The 14,287-nt window shown below is 41.3% G+C and overlaps 1 protein-coding gene across 11 annotated transcripts in view; it reads left to right on the top strand.

Moving 5' to 3' along the window:
- EMSY (EMSY transcriptional repressor, BRCA2 interacting) overlaps positions 1-4,744 on the top strand; it is a 107,494-nt gene extending 102,750 nt beyond the window's left edge. For all 11 annotated transcript variants that reach the window (XM_049889768.1, XM_049889767.1, XM_049889765.1 and 8 more), the window contains one exon: positions 2,751-4,744. In XM_049889768.1, the coding sequence (XP_049745725.1) occupies positions 2,751-2,945 (195 nt within the window). In that variant the 3' untranslated portion in view covers positions 2,946-4,744. The remainder of the gene's footprint in view (positions 1-2,750) is intronic.
- The last annotated feature ends 9,543 nt before the right edge of the window (positions 4,745-14,287 follow it).

Below are 14,287 nucleotides of genomic sequence, written 5' to 3'. Positions count from 1 at the left end.
CCTTAGTTTTCTCATCAGTAAGATGGGAATAAGTAATACCTACTTTACGGGATTGATGTGAGGGTTGCCTAAAATTGAGATGAAGTGCCAAGCACAAGAGTCCCTGGGGCTCTTAGTGATTGTTCCATAGATGGTAGCTATTACCATTTTTACTAAAATTTACTGGTGATTTAGTTTGGTTTCCTCACTAAACTGAAAATAATTTTTGACAGTTTATTTGGAAATTGTTTTCCTGTACTTTTTAAACAGGGGTAAAAATGTGATTTGCTTTAAGTATCAAGGATTGTAGCTACTGAGTAGGTCCTCTGCGGAATACCCAGTTAACTTCTAGCATGTACCATGTGCCAGGTGTGCTGTGTCAGAGGGAAGGACAGCAGTGATTAAGAACCGAGCTTTTGGACTCAGAAGTACCTAGATTTAAGTTTTATCTCTACTCCTTACTAGCATTGTGACTTTGAGCAACTGAATTAAAATAACCTCTCTACCTCAGTTTCCTCACACATGAAATGGAAACAACAGCACTTACCTTGCAGGGTTGTTTTGAGGATTAAGTGAGAAAATACATATATAAAGCACCTGGTGAGGTGTCTGGCAGAGACTGTCTCCATAAAAATGCTCCTGTTATTATAGCCAGGCATCATTAATATATTGCTAAAATAGTTCAGATCATACTAATTATGCCTAGCTTTGATCTGAATTATTGATTTCCTTGATTCAGTAAAATACCTATGAAGATTAGTGAAGGAAGTGTATAAAAGTGCTTTAATTCCTTGAAGAATGCTATATGAAAATTCAGCATGTTTGATATTAAATGCTTTGAAATGAAAAGTGTTTTTGTAGGTGGACAATATATCTTTCATTCATTCGTTTGTTCATTCATTCATTCATTCCATGTGTCTTATTTATCTACTGTGTTCCAGGCACTGTGCTAGGTGCTGGGGATAGGGGAGTAAACAAGATGGCTGTATTTTCTCTCCTGAAGGAATCTCTATATATGGAATCCATAGAATTTTAGAACTGCAAGGATCTTTACGGCATTTCCAACTGTATTTTTACACAGAATTAAACTAAGGCTCAAAGAAGGGAAATGAGTTTCTCAGTGACCCACAGCAGGTCAGATCCAGAGCTGAACTGAAATCCTGGTCTCCTGATCCCGTCCGTGTAGTACTTTTTCCACAATGCTGTATTTTCCCAATGATCAGCTGTATAGAACAGAGGAGGGGAAAAAAAAAAAACTCCAACCTAGAGTCAGTGCCTAAGCATCTTACATTATTTTCTTGATAGTGTTAAAACTAAATTAACATCTCTCCCCAGTAAAGGTTATTTTGGCAAGGTATATTTACAAAGTACTGATATTTAACTTTGCTTTGGGGTTTTTAGTGTTAAAAATGTATCACTCATTAAGTAAATGTTTATTGAGCATCTAATGTGTGTCAGACCCTGTTTAAAGCTCTGGGCACCTAACAATGACAAAATAGTCAAGTTCTGCACTCTGGTCCATGCTCTCGTGGAGCTTAAATTCTAAGGATGAGAAGCAGTTTAACGAACAGATGGTAAATGCAACGAAGGAAATGTATATGGATATAATGGGGCCAGAGGCTAGCCCAATATTTTTGGTTTCCTGATCATGGAAGGCTTCTCTAAGCTTTTGAGCGAAGATACAGATAACAGGATGGAGCCAGCCATGCAGAGATCTGGGGGAAGAGTATTCCAGGAATAGGGGAGGAGTTAGTGCAAAGGCCCTAAGGTACAAGTGTGTTTGGCAGAGGCTGACGTCCTGGTACGGAGTTTGATTTGTATAGCAAGTGCACAACCAACCAGAGAACCAAACCCGTTGCCATCGAGTCGATCCTGACTCATAGTGACCCTAGACAGAGTAGAACTGCCCCACAGGGTTTCCAAGGAGCGCCTGGTAGATTCAACCTGCTGACCTTTTGGCTAATAGCCGTAGAACATAACCACTACATCACCAGGGTTTCCCCTAGCAAGTACAGTAGTAAATAATTGTAGAGTTTTAAGCAGGGGCATGACATGAACTGATTTGCCTTTTAAAAGGATCTGCCTAATAAGAAAAGGAATCTGACAAAGTAATATGCCCATAATATGTGTGCATCTACTGATATTTTTGTTTTTTGGAAGGCGGTTTTGTCCTCCCTTGTACTTTAATACTTTTACTACTCTCATTTTCAATAAAAATTGTTACTCTGTGACCCAAATAACTTCCCCTTTGAGCCACCAAAGGCTTACCAAAGGATTCAAAATATATTGTGGTATCTGCAAATTAATCATTCAGCTTGCAGATATTAAAGAGTAAAATTTTATTACATTTCCATTTAAATTTGCTTAATGATCAAATTAAAATGTCCTTGAAAGCCTGTCTCTTGAATTAAGACACCAGACTTCAGCCTCCTTTGTTAGAAGAGGCTCCATAAAGGAGTGGAAGGAAAGAGCACTTCGAGTTTTACAAGACTTGGATTTGAATCCTGGCATTACCCCTGACTAAGTGTGTGACCTTGATTCAGTCCCATAGCCTGTCAGTTTCCTCATTTGTAAAACAGGAGTAATATTTTCCTTACAGTGTTATGGGGATTTAGTAGAATTTCATATGTGAAAGCACCTAGCACAGGGCCTGGCATGTGATAGTTGTCAATAAGTGGCGGTTTCCTTTTATACTTCTGTAGCTTTGTTGGGGAAATCCTTCTGTTACCTTTTCTTACCATAAAGCTTCTCTCCTGTGTCTTCTCTTCCAGGCCATTCCCCAGTATGCTATTCCTTGTCACTCCAGCTCCAACGTGGTAGTAGAGCCCAGCGGGCTCCTTGAGCTCAACAACTTCACCAGTCAGCAGCTGGATGATGATGAGACAGCAATGGAGCAGGACATAGACAGTAGCACGGAGGATGGAACTGAGCCCAGCCCCTCTCAGAGTTCCGCGGAACGGTCCTAGTGTTTTGGACACAGGAGTGCACTTTAAAACCTGCTTGGTTACCAGGTGTCCAGGGAAGCCCTTGTATTTTGATGTCTAAAGAGAGCACTTTGCCCGTAATTAGGCTGTGGACCCTGAAACGGCAGTGTTTCAACAAGATAACTGCTTCAGGAGCAGCATTTTAAAACAAGATAAAACTCATGGGGGAATGTACTTTTTTAAAAAAACAAAAAACAACAACAAAAAAAATGCACATCTACAGTGACTTCAGACCTGATACTCTTTCTGTCTTGGACAATGGCTAGTGGAAAAGTCTTGTCTTGCGGTGGAAAGAGACTTTTCCTGTGAATGTTCCTCAATTGGTTTCTACTGAGCAAAACATCAAAAAAGAAGAGTGTGAATAGTTTGTATTTTGAAATGGTGTGTCAGGAACAGTTTTTAAAAAAAACCTTGTATGTTTTTGCAAATCCCTGGAAGTGTTGAATTGGTTAACATTTTACAATTTGCTCAGTTCATAATGAGTTTATAAAATATCTAGAAAAATACTGGCATTAAAGAGTCCTTGTTGGGTGGTGAAAATCAGATCACTAACCAGTGGAAAGTGCTTTTTTGGTGGCTTGTACATTTTCGCCAGTTGTCTGCTAATTTATTGTGTTGTTTCTTTGTGCTGTAGGCAGCACACTTTGCCTTTTATTTATTTAAGTGTAAAAATTTCACAGCAGTCCGTATACCTTCTGACACAGTTCCTGTAAACCAGGATTGTCTACTCTCTCCTCTTCCTCCCTTTAAAAAAAAAAAAAATTATGAAAAAATGTTTCATTGTGAAGCAGAGGAAAAGAAACATTTTCTGGCTCAAAGGAAATGTTCAGTTATGTTAAGGAAAACAAATTATTCATTCATATGATGCTTTCTTATATTGAAATTGCACATTTATGTTGGACTGAGACTTTGAAAATAACTTTTATATACTTTTGTTTAACCTTCTTTGAAATGTATGAAACATTCACTCACAGTCCTAAATGTAATGTTTTTAAGCATTCTACCTTGTTAGGACGCAGTTTGTTCAAGCAATATGTTTGGGTCTTGTGAGCGCTGTCTGTCACAAGTAGAATGGGGTAAGAGGGTGGGAGGGTCAGAGTCAGTTTTGACAAGTTGTGGCAAAGGAAACTATACTTTTCATTTTTAAAAATGTAAATACAAAAGTTTTTAACGGTTTTATATAGATTCACTATAAATAAGCATTTTAAGACTGACAAATATTGAACTGTACATACATATATCAGCATAACTGCCCAATTTTTTGGTGCTGAAGTACTGTAAGTAGAAGTCATCAACAGTCTCCTAATTTTTGCATCTATGTCTGAAAAAAAAAAGCTGTGATATTATAGTTAATAAATTTCAACTAGACTGACACTGAAGATTTGAATACAAGCATTCATAAGATGCACTGATCTCTCTGGTGGTTGTCAATATTTCTACTTGGTGATAATGACTTACCCATAGATGGAGCTGTTGGATATTATTTTATTGTACAAATTTTTCATGTTTAAAAGACTTTGTGACTCTGTTTCTAGTTAAATAATTTTTTAACCTCTCTTGGGTCATAGACTTCTTTGAAAATCTGATTAAACTATGAACTGTCTCACTCATCAAAAAGATACACATGCCAATATACATGTTAGGTTTTTGCATACAATTTTAGGGGTTCATGGGTCCTCAAGCCTATCCACGTATTCCAGGTTAAGCCCTCTGTTAAGGTCAATTCATTACTTACAGATGTAAGTTTTTATAAAATAAAATCTCTTTTAAATATTCATGGATTAGGTTATAAGAACAAACTCGAATAAAGGTATTATGTTCTACATTCTCTGGCAGCATAACATACCTGTGTTCCTTGCAGAATTTTAGTATGTTTCAGTAACTGGAATGGCAAATGAAACTGCCATCGTCTACGTTTTATTATTACTATTACGGATATTAACATTGTCAAGTGAAGTCTTTAAAAACATTTTTTTAAGATGCTAATAACAGGGCATGAATTTTTTTCTTTATTCGAAGAAGTATTTACTTAGCATCTTCTGTGTGCCAGGTACTACTCTAAGCACTGGGGATATCGCAGTGAACAAACCGTCCTACCTTCGTGGTGTTTACAAACAGGGCTTCTTTCCTGCTGATGAAATGGGTGTGAGAGAGGAAGGAAGGAGGAAGCAATAATGACTCTTAGATTTCTTGTTTGAGTAACTGGATGGATGGTCATGCCATATATGGATCTCCAGCCATCGTTTTCCTGAAAGTTTTAGTATTAGTAGTTTTAAGTACTCCGTAAGAAATGTAATTTTAAGCCATCCCTGTGAAGGATATTTAGAGGTTGCAAATGCTACAAAATTATTATAGGCAGTGATAAGAAAAGTCCATTCGCCTTAAAGTAAATTTTACCAAGTACCTAGTATTGCAGAACTGGAGCCCTGGTGGTGGCTAACCAAAAAGTCAGCAGTTCGAATCCACCAGCCGCTCCTTGGAAACCCTAGGGGGCTGTTCTACTCTGTCCTGTGGGGTTGCTGTGAGTCAGAATCCACTTGACGGCAACGGGTTTGGGCTTTTAGTATTGCAGATGCAGTTTATAGTGAACTTAGAGAACTTTTTATATAATAACAGTTTATTGAGCTCTAATTCACATACCATTCAGTATGCCCATTTAAAGTGTAGAACTCGTTGTTTTTTAGTGTATTCACAGAGTTGTGCAGCCATTGCTGCAATTTTAGAGCGTTTCCATCACTCCAAAAAAGAAACCCTGTATGGCTTAGCTATCACTCTCCGATCCTCCTGCATCCTCCCACCCCTTCAGCCTCTGGCCCTAGGCAACCACTAATCTGCTTTCTTTCTCTAAAGATTTGTCTATTCTGGACATTGTATAAAATTGGGTCATACAACGCGGTCTTTTGTGGCTGGTTCCTTTCACTTAGCATACTGTTTTCAGGGTTCACCCGTATAGTAGCATTTATCAGCACTTCATTCATTTTTATGGCTGAATAATATCCTATTGCGTGGGTATATACCACATTTTGTTCATGTTTGTCAGTTGATGAACATGTAGGTTTTCAATTTTTAGCTATTATGCATAATGCTGCTGTGAACATTTGTGTACAAGTTTTCCATGTTTTCAGTTCTCTCGGCTGTATGCCTAGGAGTGGGATTGTTGGATGTTACGGTAACACGGTTTAACCTTTTGAGGAACTGCCAGACTGTTTTCCACAGCTACTGCATCATTTTGCGTGTCCACCAACAGCGTATAAGAGCTCGAACTTCTGCACAACATCGCCAGCGTGTGCTACCTCTCTATGGTTACAGCCCATCCTGGTGGGTATGAAAACCTATCTCATTGTGGTTTTGATTTGAATTTTCCTAATGGCCATTTGTTTATCTTCTTTGGATAAATGTCTATTCAGGTCCTTTGCCCATTTTTTAATTGGGCCATTTTCTTTTTTATTATTTAAATGGAGAATTTTTGAAGTATAGAAAATATTACTATTGAGAGAAAAATTATCTCTGCTGATCAATTCATCCCCTTAAAATCTTAGATTAGGTTCTGGTTCTTCCTCTCTGTGGTGTAACAAGTTGTTTAACATTCTTAACATTGTATAGAGCTTTATAGTCAAAAAATTGCTTTTAAATACATTTCTTTTGTGAAGTTCTCACAATAGCCTGCTGGAGTGGGGACATAATACAAAGGAAATAGTGGTCAGGTGATCTGGATTTGAGCCCTGGACTCTGTTTATCAATCATGCAGACGTGAGCAAGTCACATTCCCTCTCCGAGTTAGCCTCCCAGTAATACAAGGTGAATATCCTGTGCCCATGGGATTATTGTGAAGACTAGATGAAATAGTGTGTATAAGAATGCCAGGCACAGAGAGTTAGGTGCTCAGCATTTTTTGAGTCTAATAGTTACGTAACTTCCACGTTATAAATAAAAAAAACTGAGGGCTCAAAGAAGTTAAGTGATGTACCAGAACTCACGTGATTAAATGCTGATAGGCGGGCGTCATTCTGAACCAAGAGTTGCTACTTTCTGTAAAAGGTGTTTTTGCCACCAAATGCACCGCTTGCCATTGGAAGGAGAGAGGAACATGCTGTTGGTCTGTAACATGATCTTTTCGCCAGCCTCAGGTGCCTTCACACAGAAGTGCTCAATACAGGGTTTTTTTTAGTTCAATTATGTGTCACTAATCCCATATAAGAGGAAGTGAATGAAAAAAGCACCATATAAGCAAGGCCTTTCCCAGAAAGGACAGTGAAACACGTCTGCTGCCTTTGCTTGCAGGTTTATAGACCTTTAAGCGAGACACGATGACCTATATAATAAAACAAGAACTGAAACGGAGGGATCAGGTTTGTACTTGTGAGAAGGCTTATGCCGCCTTCTTTCTCCCATGCTCACACTCTTACACACTAGCCGGAAACACATGTTCTTTAAAAAAATGTTTTCAAACCAGTCCTGGGTTTGAATCTTGATAAGTTGTATAACTTTGGACAAACTCTAGATAAATAAAAGAGGCTAGAGTGAGGTCTGGTGCTTCATTATCTGATTTCCTAGATGGATAGACAAGCAATCCTTCCCCTCCCTGCCCCCACACACAATGGTTTTATCTGATGTCCAGACTGTCCTTACAACAGATAACTGTTGGGCACTTTCTACGTGCAGACATTGGAGGGTACAGATATCAGCCTGGGGGACAAAAGCCCCTACCCTCATGGAGCTTCCAGCTTAGTAAGGGAAACATGTTAATCAAAGAATCAATCGCAAGTGGATATGCTGAGCAATAAGTGCTGTGATGGAGAAAAACATGATGCCATGATGGCATGGGGCAGTGGGGGAGAGTTTCCCTCAGGGAGTAACGCTTCAGCTATGATCTGAAGAAGAGGAAGAATTAGAGTTCAACTGGGCAAAGAGTAGGGGGAAAGCTGTCCAGGAAGATGGGCCAGCAAGTGCAAAAGCCCTGTGGTGTGAGAGGCTTGGTGCATTCAGGGAGCGTGGAGCAGGTGTGGGTGGGGCCGGGAGTGGGCTGCAGCGCTTAGAGCAAGGGCAGTGTGGTGTGAGAGGAAAGTAGAGACCAGGCTATCAGGATCTTGCAGGTTATGATAAAGGCTTGGGTCTGTATTCTAAGAGCAATGGGAAGTCGTTGAAAAGCCATCAGCATAGGGAGCTGGCAAAATGAATCAAGATAGTTACAAAATATTTGGAGCCGTATTGGTTCATTAGGACAGAAAAATACATATGACATTTCTTTTTTGATGCCAGCCTCGCCTCCTTATGTCCTTTCTCAAACACCTTCCATGGTTCCCCAGTACAGTAGTGTGAATCTGGCCTACGGTAGTAGTATTGCTCTTAGCCACAGCCTCAACCTACGTTTCTAGTTTCAAAGCCCATTTCACTACCCAGGCCTGCTGCTTACCTCCACTACCGCATACACACTTTATGCTCTGCATTTGAGTCTCACATTTCTCCCAGTCCAGCTTGAATTCCACCTTCTTCACCAAGACTGCCCAGATCTCTTTTAAGAGAATTCACTCCAGCCTACTTTTTCCCCTAGCATTTTGGCTGCTAACCAAGAAAGAGGTCAGCAGTTCAAATCCACCAACTGCTCCTTGGAAACCCTATGGGGCAGTTGTACTCTCTCCTATAGGGTCACTATGAGTCGGAATCAACAACTTATGGTTTAGTTTGGTTTTAGCATTTTGGAAGAAATACGTGTTTACTTGCCACTCTCCATTGACTACCTACTGTGGGTTATTGCAGTGCCTAAGGATCCTGTATTTTGCTGAAGATCATTCAAAAGCGGTTGCAGCAGTACATCGACAGGGAACTGCTAGAAATGGAAGTCAGATTCAGAAGAGGATGTGGAATGAGGGACATCATTGCTGTACATAGATCAAGAGGCAGTCATTGGCACAGAACCAGGAGATACTACGGTAAGGTGTGCATCAGTTGTATCCTTTCACCATACTTAATCTGTACGTTGATCAAATAATCCGAGAAGCTGGACTATATGAAGAAGAACGGGGCATCAGGATTGGAGGAAGACTCATTAACAACCTGCAATATGCAGATGACACAACCTTGCTTGCTGAAAGTGAAGAGGACTTGAAGCACTTACTGATGAGGATCAAAGACTACAGCCTTCAGTATGGATTATACCTCAACATAAAACAAGGGTCCTCACAACTGGACCAATAAGCAACATCATGATAAATAGAGAAAAGATTGAAGTTGTCAAGGATTTCATTTTACTTGGTTTCACAGTCAAGACCCATGGAAGCAGCAGACAAAAATTCAAATGACACATTGCATTGGGCAAATCTGCTGCAAAAGACCTCTTTAAGGTATTAAAAAGCAAAGATGTCACTTTAAGGACTAAGATACACCTGACCCAAGCCATGGTGTTTTCAATCGCCTCATATGCATGCAAAAGCTGGGCAATGAGTAAGGAAGATGGAAGAACAATTGACGACTTTGAATTATGTCGTTAGCAAAGAATATTGAATATACAATTGCCTGCCAAAAGAACAAATCTGTCTTGGAAGAAATACAGCCAGAATGCTCCTTAGAAGCCAGGATGGCAAGACTTCCTCTCACATACTTTGGATATGTCATCAGGAGGGATCAATCCTAGAGAAGGACATCATGCTTGGTAAAGTAGAGGGTCAGCGAAAAAGAGGTAGACCCTCAACAAGATGAAGTGACAGTGTCTGAAACAGTGGGCCCAAGCATAACAATGATCAGGATTGACACAGTGGCTGCAACAATGGGCTCAAGCATAACAGTGATCATGAGCATGGCGCAGGACCCGGCAGTGCTTCATTCTGTTGTACCTAGGGTTGCCAAGAGTCAGAAGCGACTTGACGGCTCCTAACCAACAACAAAGATCCTGTATATGGGTAGGGCTCCTCTGTATGAGATTCATATGTTATTTTTTAAAGTTACCAAATTCCTCATATAATACCTGATAAGAATTCCAGGTATGCACCATCCCACAACATGAGGGTTCCTTTGAAATCCCCCATAGCATGTCCCTCGATGAATCCTTAAAGTGGAATATTGGAATATTCTAGGAAGTTGTTCTAAAAAATTCTTTCAGCTAAAGTGAAAAGTGCTGAGCTTTCTCAGTTCTTTTTCTCTTATGCATTGAATTGAATCTCAAGACAATATTCAGAAGAGTTTAGTGAGATTATTAATAACCTTGTTAAGATTCACTCTCACATTCAACTCAGTAGCATTCCTGTTTGGTCCTCTGTGGGATCAACTGCTCTGCCCTTGCAAGGTGTTGTTTGTTGGGGTCTTTCCTCAACCCACATCCCTTCTTTCTCTGCACAGCTTTCCTAGGCATTCATCTATGCTCTGGCTTCAACCTCCACCCATATACTGATGCCTTTCCTCCTTCATTTATACATATTTACTGAGTGCTTATTATGTCCCCGGAGACCTGTTGCACTGCGGTTAAGAGCTCAGCTGCTAACCAAAAGGTCGGCAGTTCAAATCCACCAGCGGCTCCTTGGAAGCCTTATGGAACAGTTCCACTTTGTTCTATAGGGTTGCTATGAGTTGGAATTGACTCAATGGCAGTGGGTTTGTTTTTTTTCTTTTTGGAATGGAACTTACATTCTGATCATTGAGATAGGCAATACATATAAATAAAACATATAGTATCTTAGTGATAAATAATAACGAGGAAAAAATAATGCAGAAAAGGGGAATATGAAATGCCAGTGGATGTGGGTATGAAATTTTAGATAAGGTGGACAGGGACGACCTCACTGAGAAGATGACTTAAAAAACCTGAAGGAAGTGAGGAGCGAGGGAGTCAGTGGGAAGTGTTGCCGGTGGAGGGAACCACAAGTGCAAAGACCCTGAGATATGTATCTGGGATGTTCAAAGAACAGTAAAGAGAATAATGGGACAGGATCAGAGTGGATCAGGAGAAAGGGATTAGTAAGATATAAGGTCAGAGAGAACTGGAAGCTAAGATATATAGGGCTTTATACCAGTAAAAATATATCCCACTGCCTTGGAACATCCCCATCTAGATTTTCTACAAGTACCTCAGCTTCAAGTTGTTCCAAACCAAGATCAATTCCTTTCTCTCTAGCTCACTCTTCCACCTGTCTATGACATTCCCATCCATGCTGAGGAGAGGAGGAGTCAGTGTTTTGGGTGGGGCCTCAAGATAGTAGCCCCAGAGTTGAGCCTGGAAGGTGAGTAGACATTTGCTACACGGGCAAGGGAGTGGAAGAATGAGGCAGGCAGAGCACCCAAAGGGTGGTGGAAAACTGGGCTGGAGTGCAGTGAGCTCAGAGCAGTCGCTTGCAGGCTGTTACACACCCAGATGCTAAGAAAGCATCCTGTCAGGGCTCCTCCAGTTACCCATAGTTCCTTACAGGAGCCAAAAGGCCACTTGTCTGGAGTTTTTGTTCCACAGCATTGGATTGTTGTCCCCCTCTGGGCTTTTCACAGGCTTAACTTCTTTGTCAACCAAACCCCTCCTCACCGTTTATCTCCAAGGTCACCTGGGACACTTTTCCTGACTTTCCCTCTTAGCTTCAACCATATCTCCTTTATGGCTTTTCTCACCAGGTATTCCAGTTTTTGCTCCACAAGGGTTTTGCTCTGAGAGATTCATCCCATATCCTTAGAACAGGGACTGGCATGGAGGAGGCATTCACAGGTTTGTTGATCGACTGTACAGATACCACCACCCCCCTACCCCCCCAGACCATCCTGGTCCCAGGGCTCTGCCTACAGGTGCACAAATGCTTATTTACTAAAATGCACAAGCAAGTACCAGAAATAGCATCCTTATTTCAGGTTGTTTTTAGATGAGGATGTTATTGTTGTGAGATGTTTGTGTATCAGTCACTCTGTATTCAGGGAACAGTGCCCATCTCTTCTGTCATTTGTTCTGGCACTTCAAAGTGCAGGAAAACCATGGGTGGTGATTTTAGAATCTGGTGCAGAACCCTCAGGGAATGAATCACTTCGTACTGACGAATTTTCCAGATCACCACAGGTCAAAGAAATTAAGCAACAGGATAGTATTTTTGTTAATTCTAACTGTTTTTGTTGATAAATTTCAGAAATGCATTGTCATGCTTTTCTGAACATGATTCTACCAACTCCTTATTTCCTTGGGATCATTATTATGAGCATATTTACAATAATATCCAAGCTTAGCAGCGAGAATGCACAGCCTTGGTAGAGGAGTAAGAGGAGAGTGTACATATGCTAGTGCTATTACCCGGGACGCAAGCTTGGTCTCTCGCTGGAGAGGTCCAGAGTAGAGCCCCAAATCTGAGTGGAGGCAGCTGAACTGGCACCAAGCACAGCATCAGTGAATCTCAGGCTTAATGTGCCTTTGAATCACCTGGGCATCTTGTTAAAATGCAGGTTCTCATTCAGAAGCTGTGGGCTGGGATCTGAGCTCTGTGCATCCAACAAGATGGGCCAGTCCATGCCGAGGCCGGTCCATAGACCACACTTTGAATATCGAGTCTTTAGTTGACCTCCCAGAGGTTTTTCTTGTCATCTTGCGTGGATTTTATTGGGAAGCTTATCTTTAGAGACTCTTTCTCTGGAGCATCTTAGTAAGTACCAGGTGGCCTCTGATATAATTCCTCCATGTGTACAGTGCTCTGAGGTCTTTAAAGTGAACTCATAGTCCCTGTTTCTCTTCATATGCATAATAATCCTGGGAGGTAAGTTAGCACCCTTTTACCAGATGGGAAACCAATTGCTGATATCACACAGCTCATTGAGGGGCAGAACCAGGGCTGTGGCTCCATGTTTAGTGTTCTTTTCACTTCTCTTTGCTTCCTCCCACTCTGTCTGTGCCATAATACAGCCCCGTGGACTCTTAACATTGCGGGAACGCTGCAGGGAAATGGTTGCTATGCACACATACATGTGTGCCCGGTTCAAATGAAAGACTGATCACCAACGGCTGTAGCACATGGGGCCCATACTATCTTACTTGGGACACCCTAAGGGAGGATGACATTTCCTCTCTCCTCAAACCTGCACCCTCAGATGATGACCTTACCTCATACTTTATAAATACAGTAATCACAATTAGCAATGACCACCTGTAACATATGCTAAGATGCTGTTGGTGCCCTACCCATAGCCCCTGCAAGCTCTTCCATTTCATGGTCTGCCTTGACCTGCCAACATCTGCCTGGGGGCTTTTTCTGACCACTAGCACCTGCTCTGCCCTGGGTAAGGTACAGAAGAGTTGTGGAATTCATGCCCCTCAGTCAGCCAATGACTGATGGGAGCTGATGTAAAAATAACCCAGCTCCCTCATCTCTTGAGTGGGCTTTTTCCCCCACAGGCGTAAACTCCAGCTGCCCACAGTGGTAACTGGCTTGATAATGTTTCCTTTATTTTCTGTCTTTCCCTCCCTATCTCACGTCCCCACTCCCATACTGGTGTTTCCTAGGATCTGATCCTAGATGAATGGCCTGCACTCAACTCCTTGACTCAGGGTCTGCTGACACTTCTCCTAACCACCACTTCTACTGACCTACTTACATCTGAGCCCACATGCCTAACTTTCCTCTAGTCGCAAAGGAAAAAGTATTCCAATCCCTTAGTAAGGCCATACCCTCCACCAGTGGCCTGAATTACATCCCTCAAGCTTTCTTAGGGATATTCCTCCTACAATTATCCCTTTTTCAGCAGCAAAGCATCTCTCTTCCTCTCTTTTTCTTTCTCTCTCTACATCCTCTCTTTCTCCTAGAACATTCCAACCTGCAAATAAACCTCAGTATGACCTTTCTCAGGTCATGGTCTTCTGATTCTGGCTTATATGGAGTAACAGGAACTGGATTTCCCTTCTGACTGAAACAAACAAAACAACAACAAAAACAGCCTAGACAAAATATATGAAAAAATGGTTTTCAAGACACTGGACATCAAGCAACAAAGGACAGTGATTCTTGAAATATGGGAAACACAAAAGGTGAGCCCTATGATAGCCCAAGCATAGGAGAGAGTTTCCAGGCCATAGTACAGGAAGGGAGAACCCAAGCAGAGCCTCATGGACTGCCTGAGTTGAAGACTGGAGACCAAGGTAGCTAGACAGGAGAGAGCTTTGCTGAGAGAAACTTCTGGAGATCTGCAGAGGGACCCTTCCAGTGTTCAGCAGAGTACGTGTGTGTATGAAGAAACTACCCAAGATTAGGGAAAGTACCACCTAAAAGGATTATAGGAAACAATAGCTGGCTTTCACAAGGGCCCAAGAATAGTGCCTATTCCCACCAGTCAGTTTGGGAAACCTCATACTTCACAAAGCATCAGGTAGAGTATTCAGA

The sequence above is a fragment of the Elephas maximus genome, chromosome 7 (assembly GCF_024166365.1).
Source record: "Elephas maximus indicus isolate mEleMax1 chromosome 7, mEleMax1 primary haplotype, whole genome shotgun sequence".
Lineage (NCBI taxonomy): Eukaryota > Metazoa > Chordata > Mammalia > Proboscidea > Elephantidae > Elephas > Elephas maximus.
This window is presented reverse-complemented; position numbering and strand designations above follow the sequence as displayed.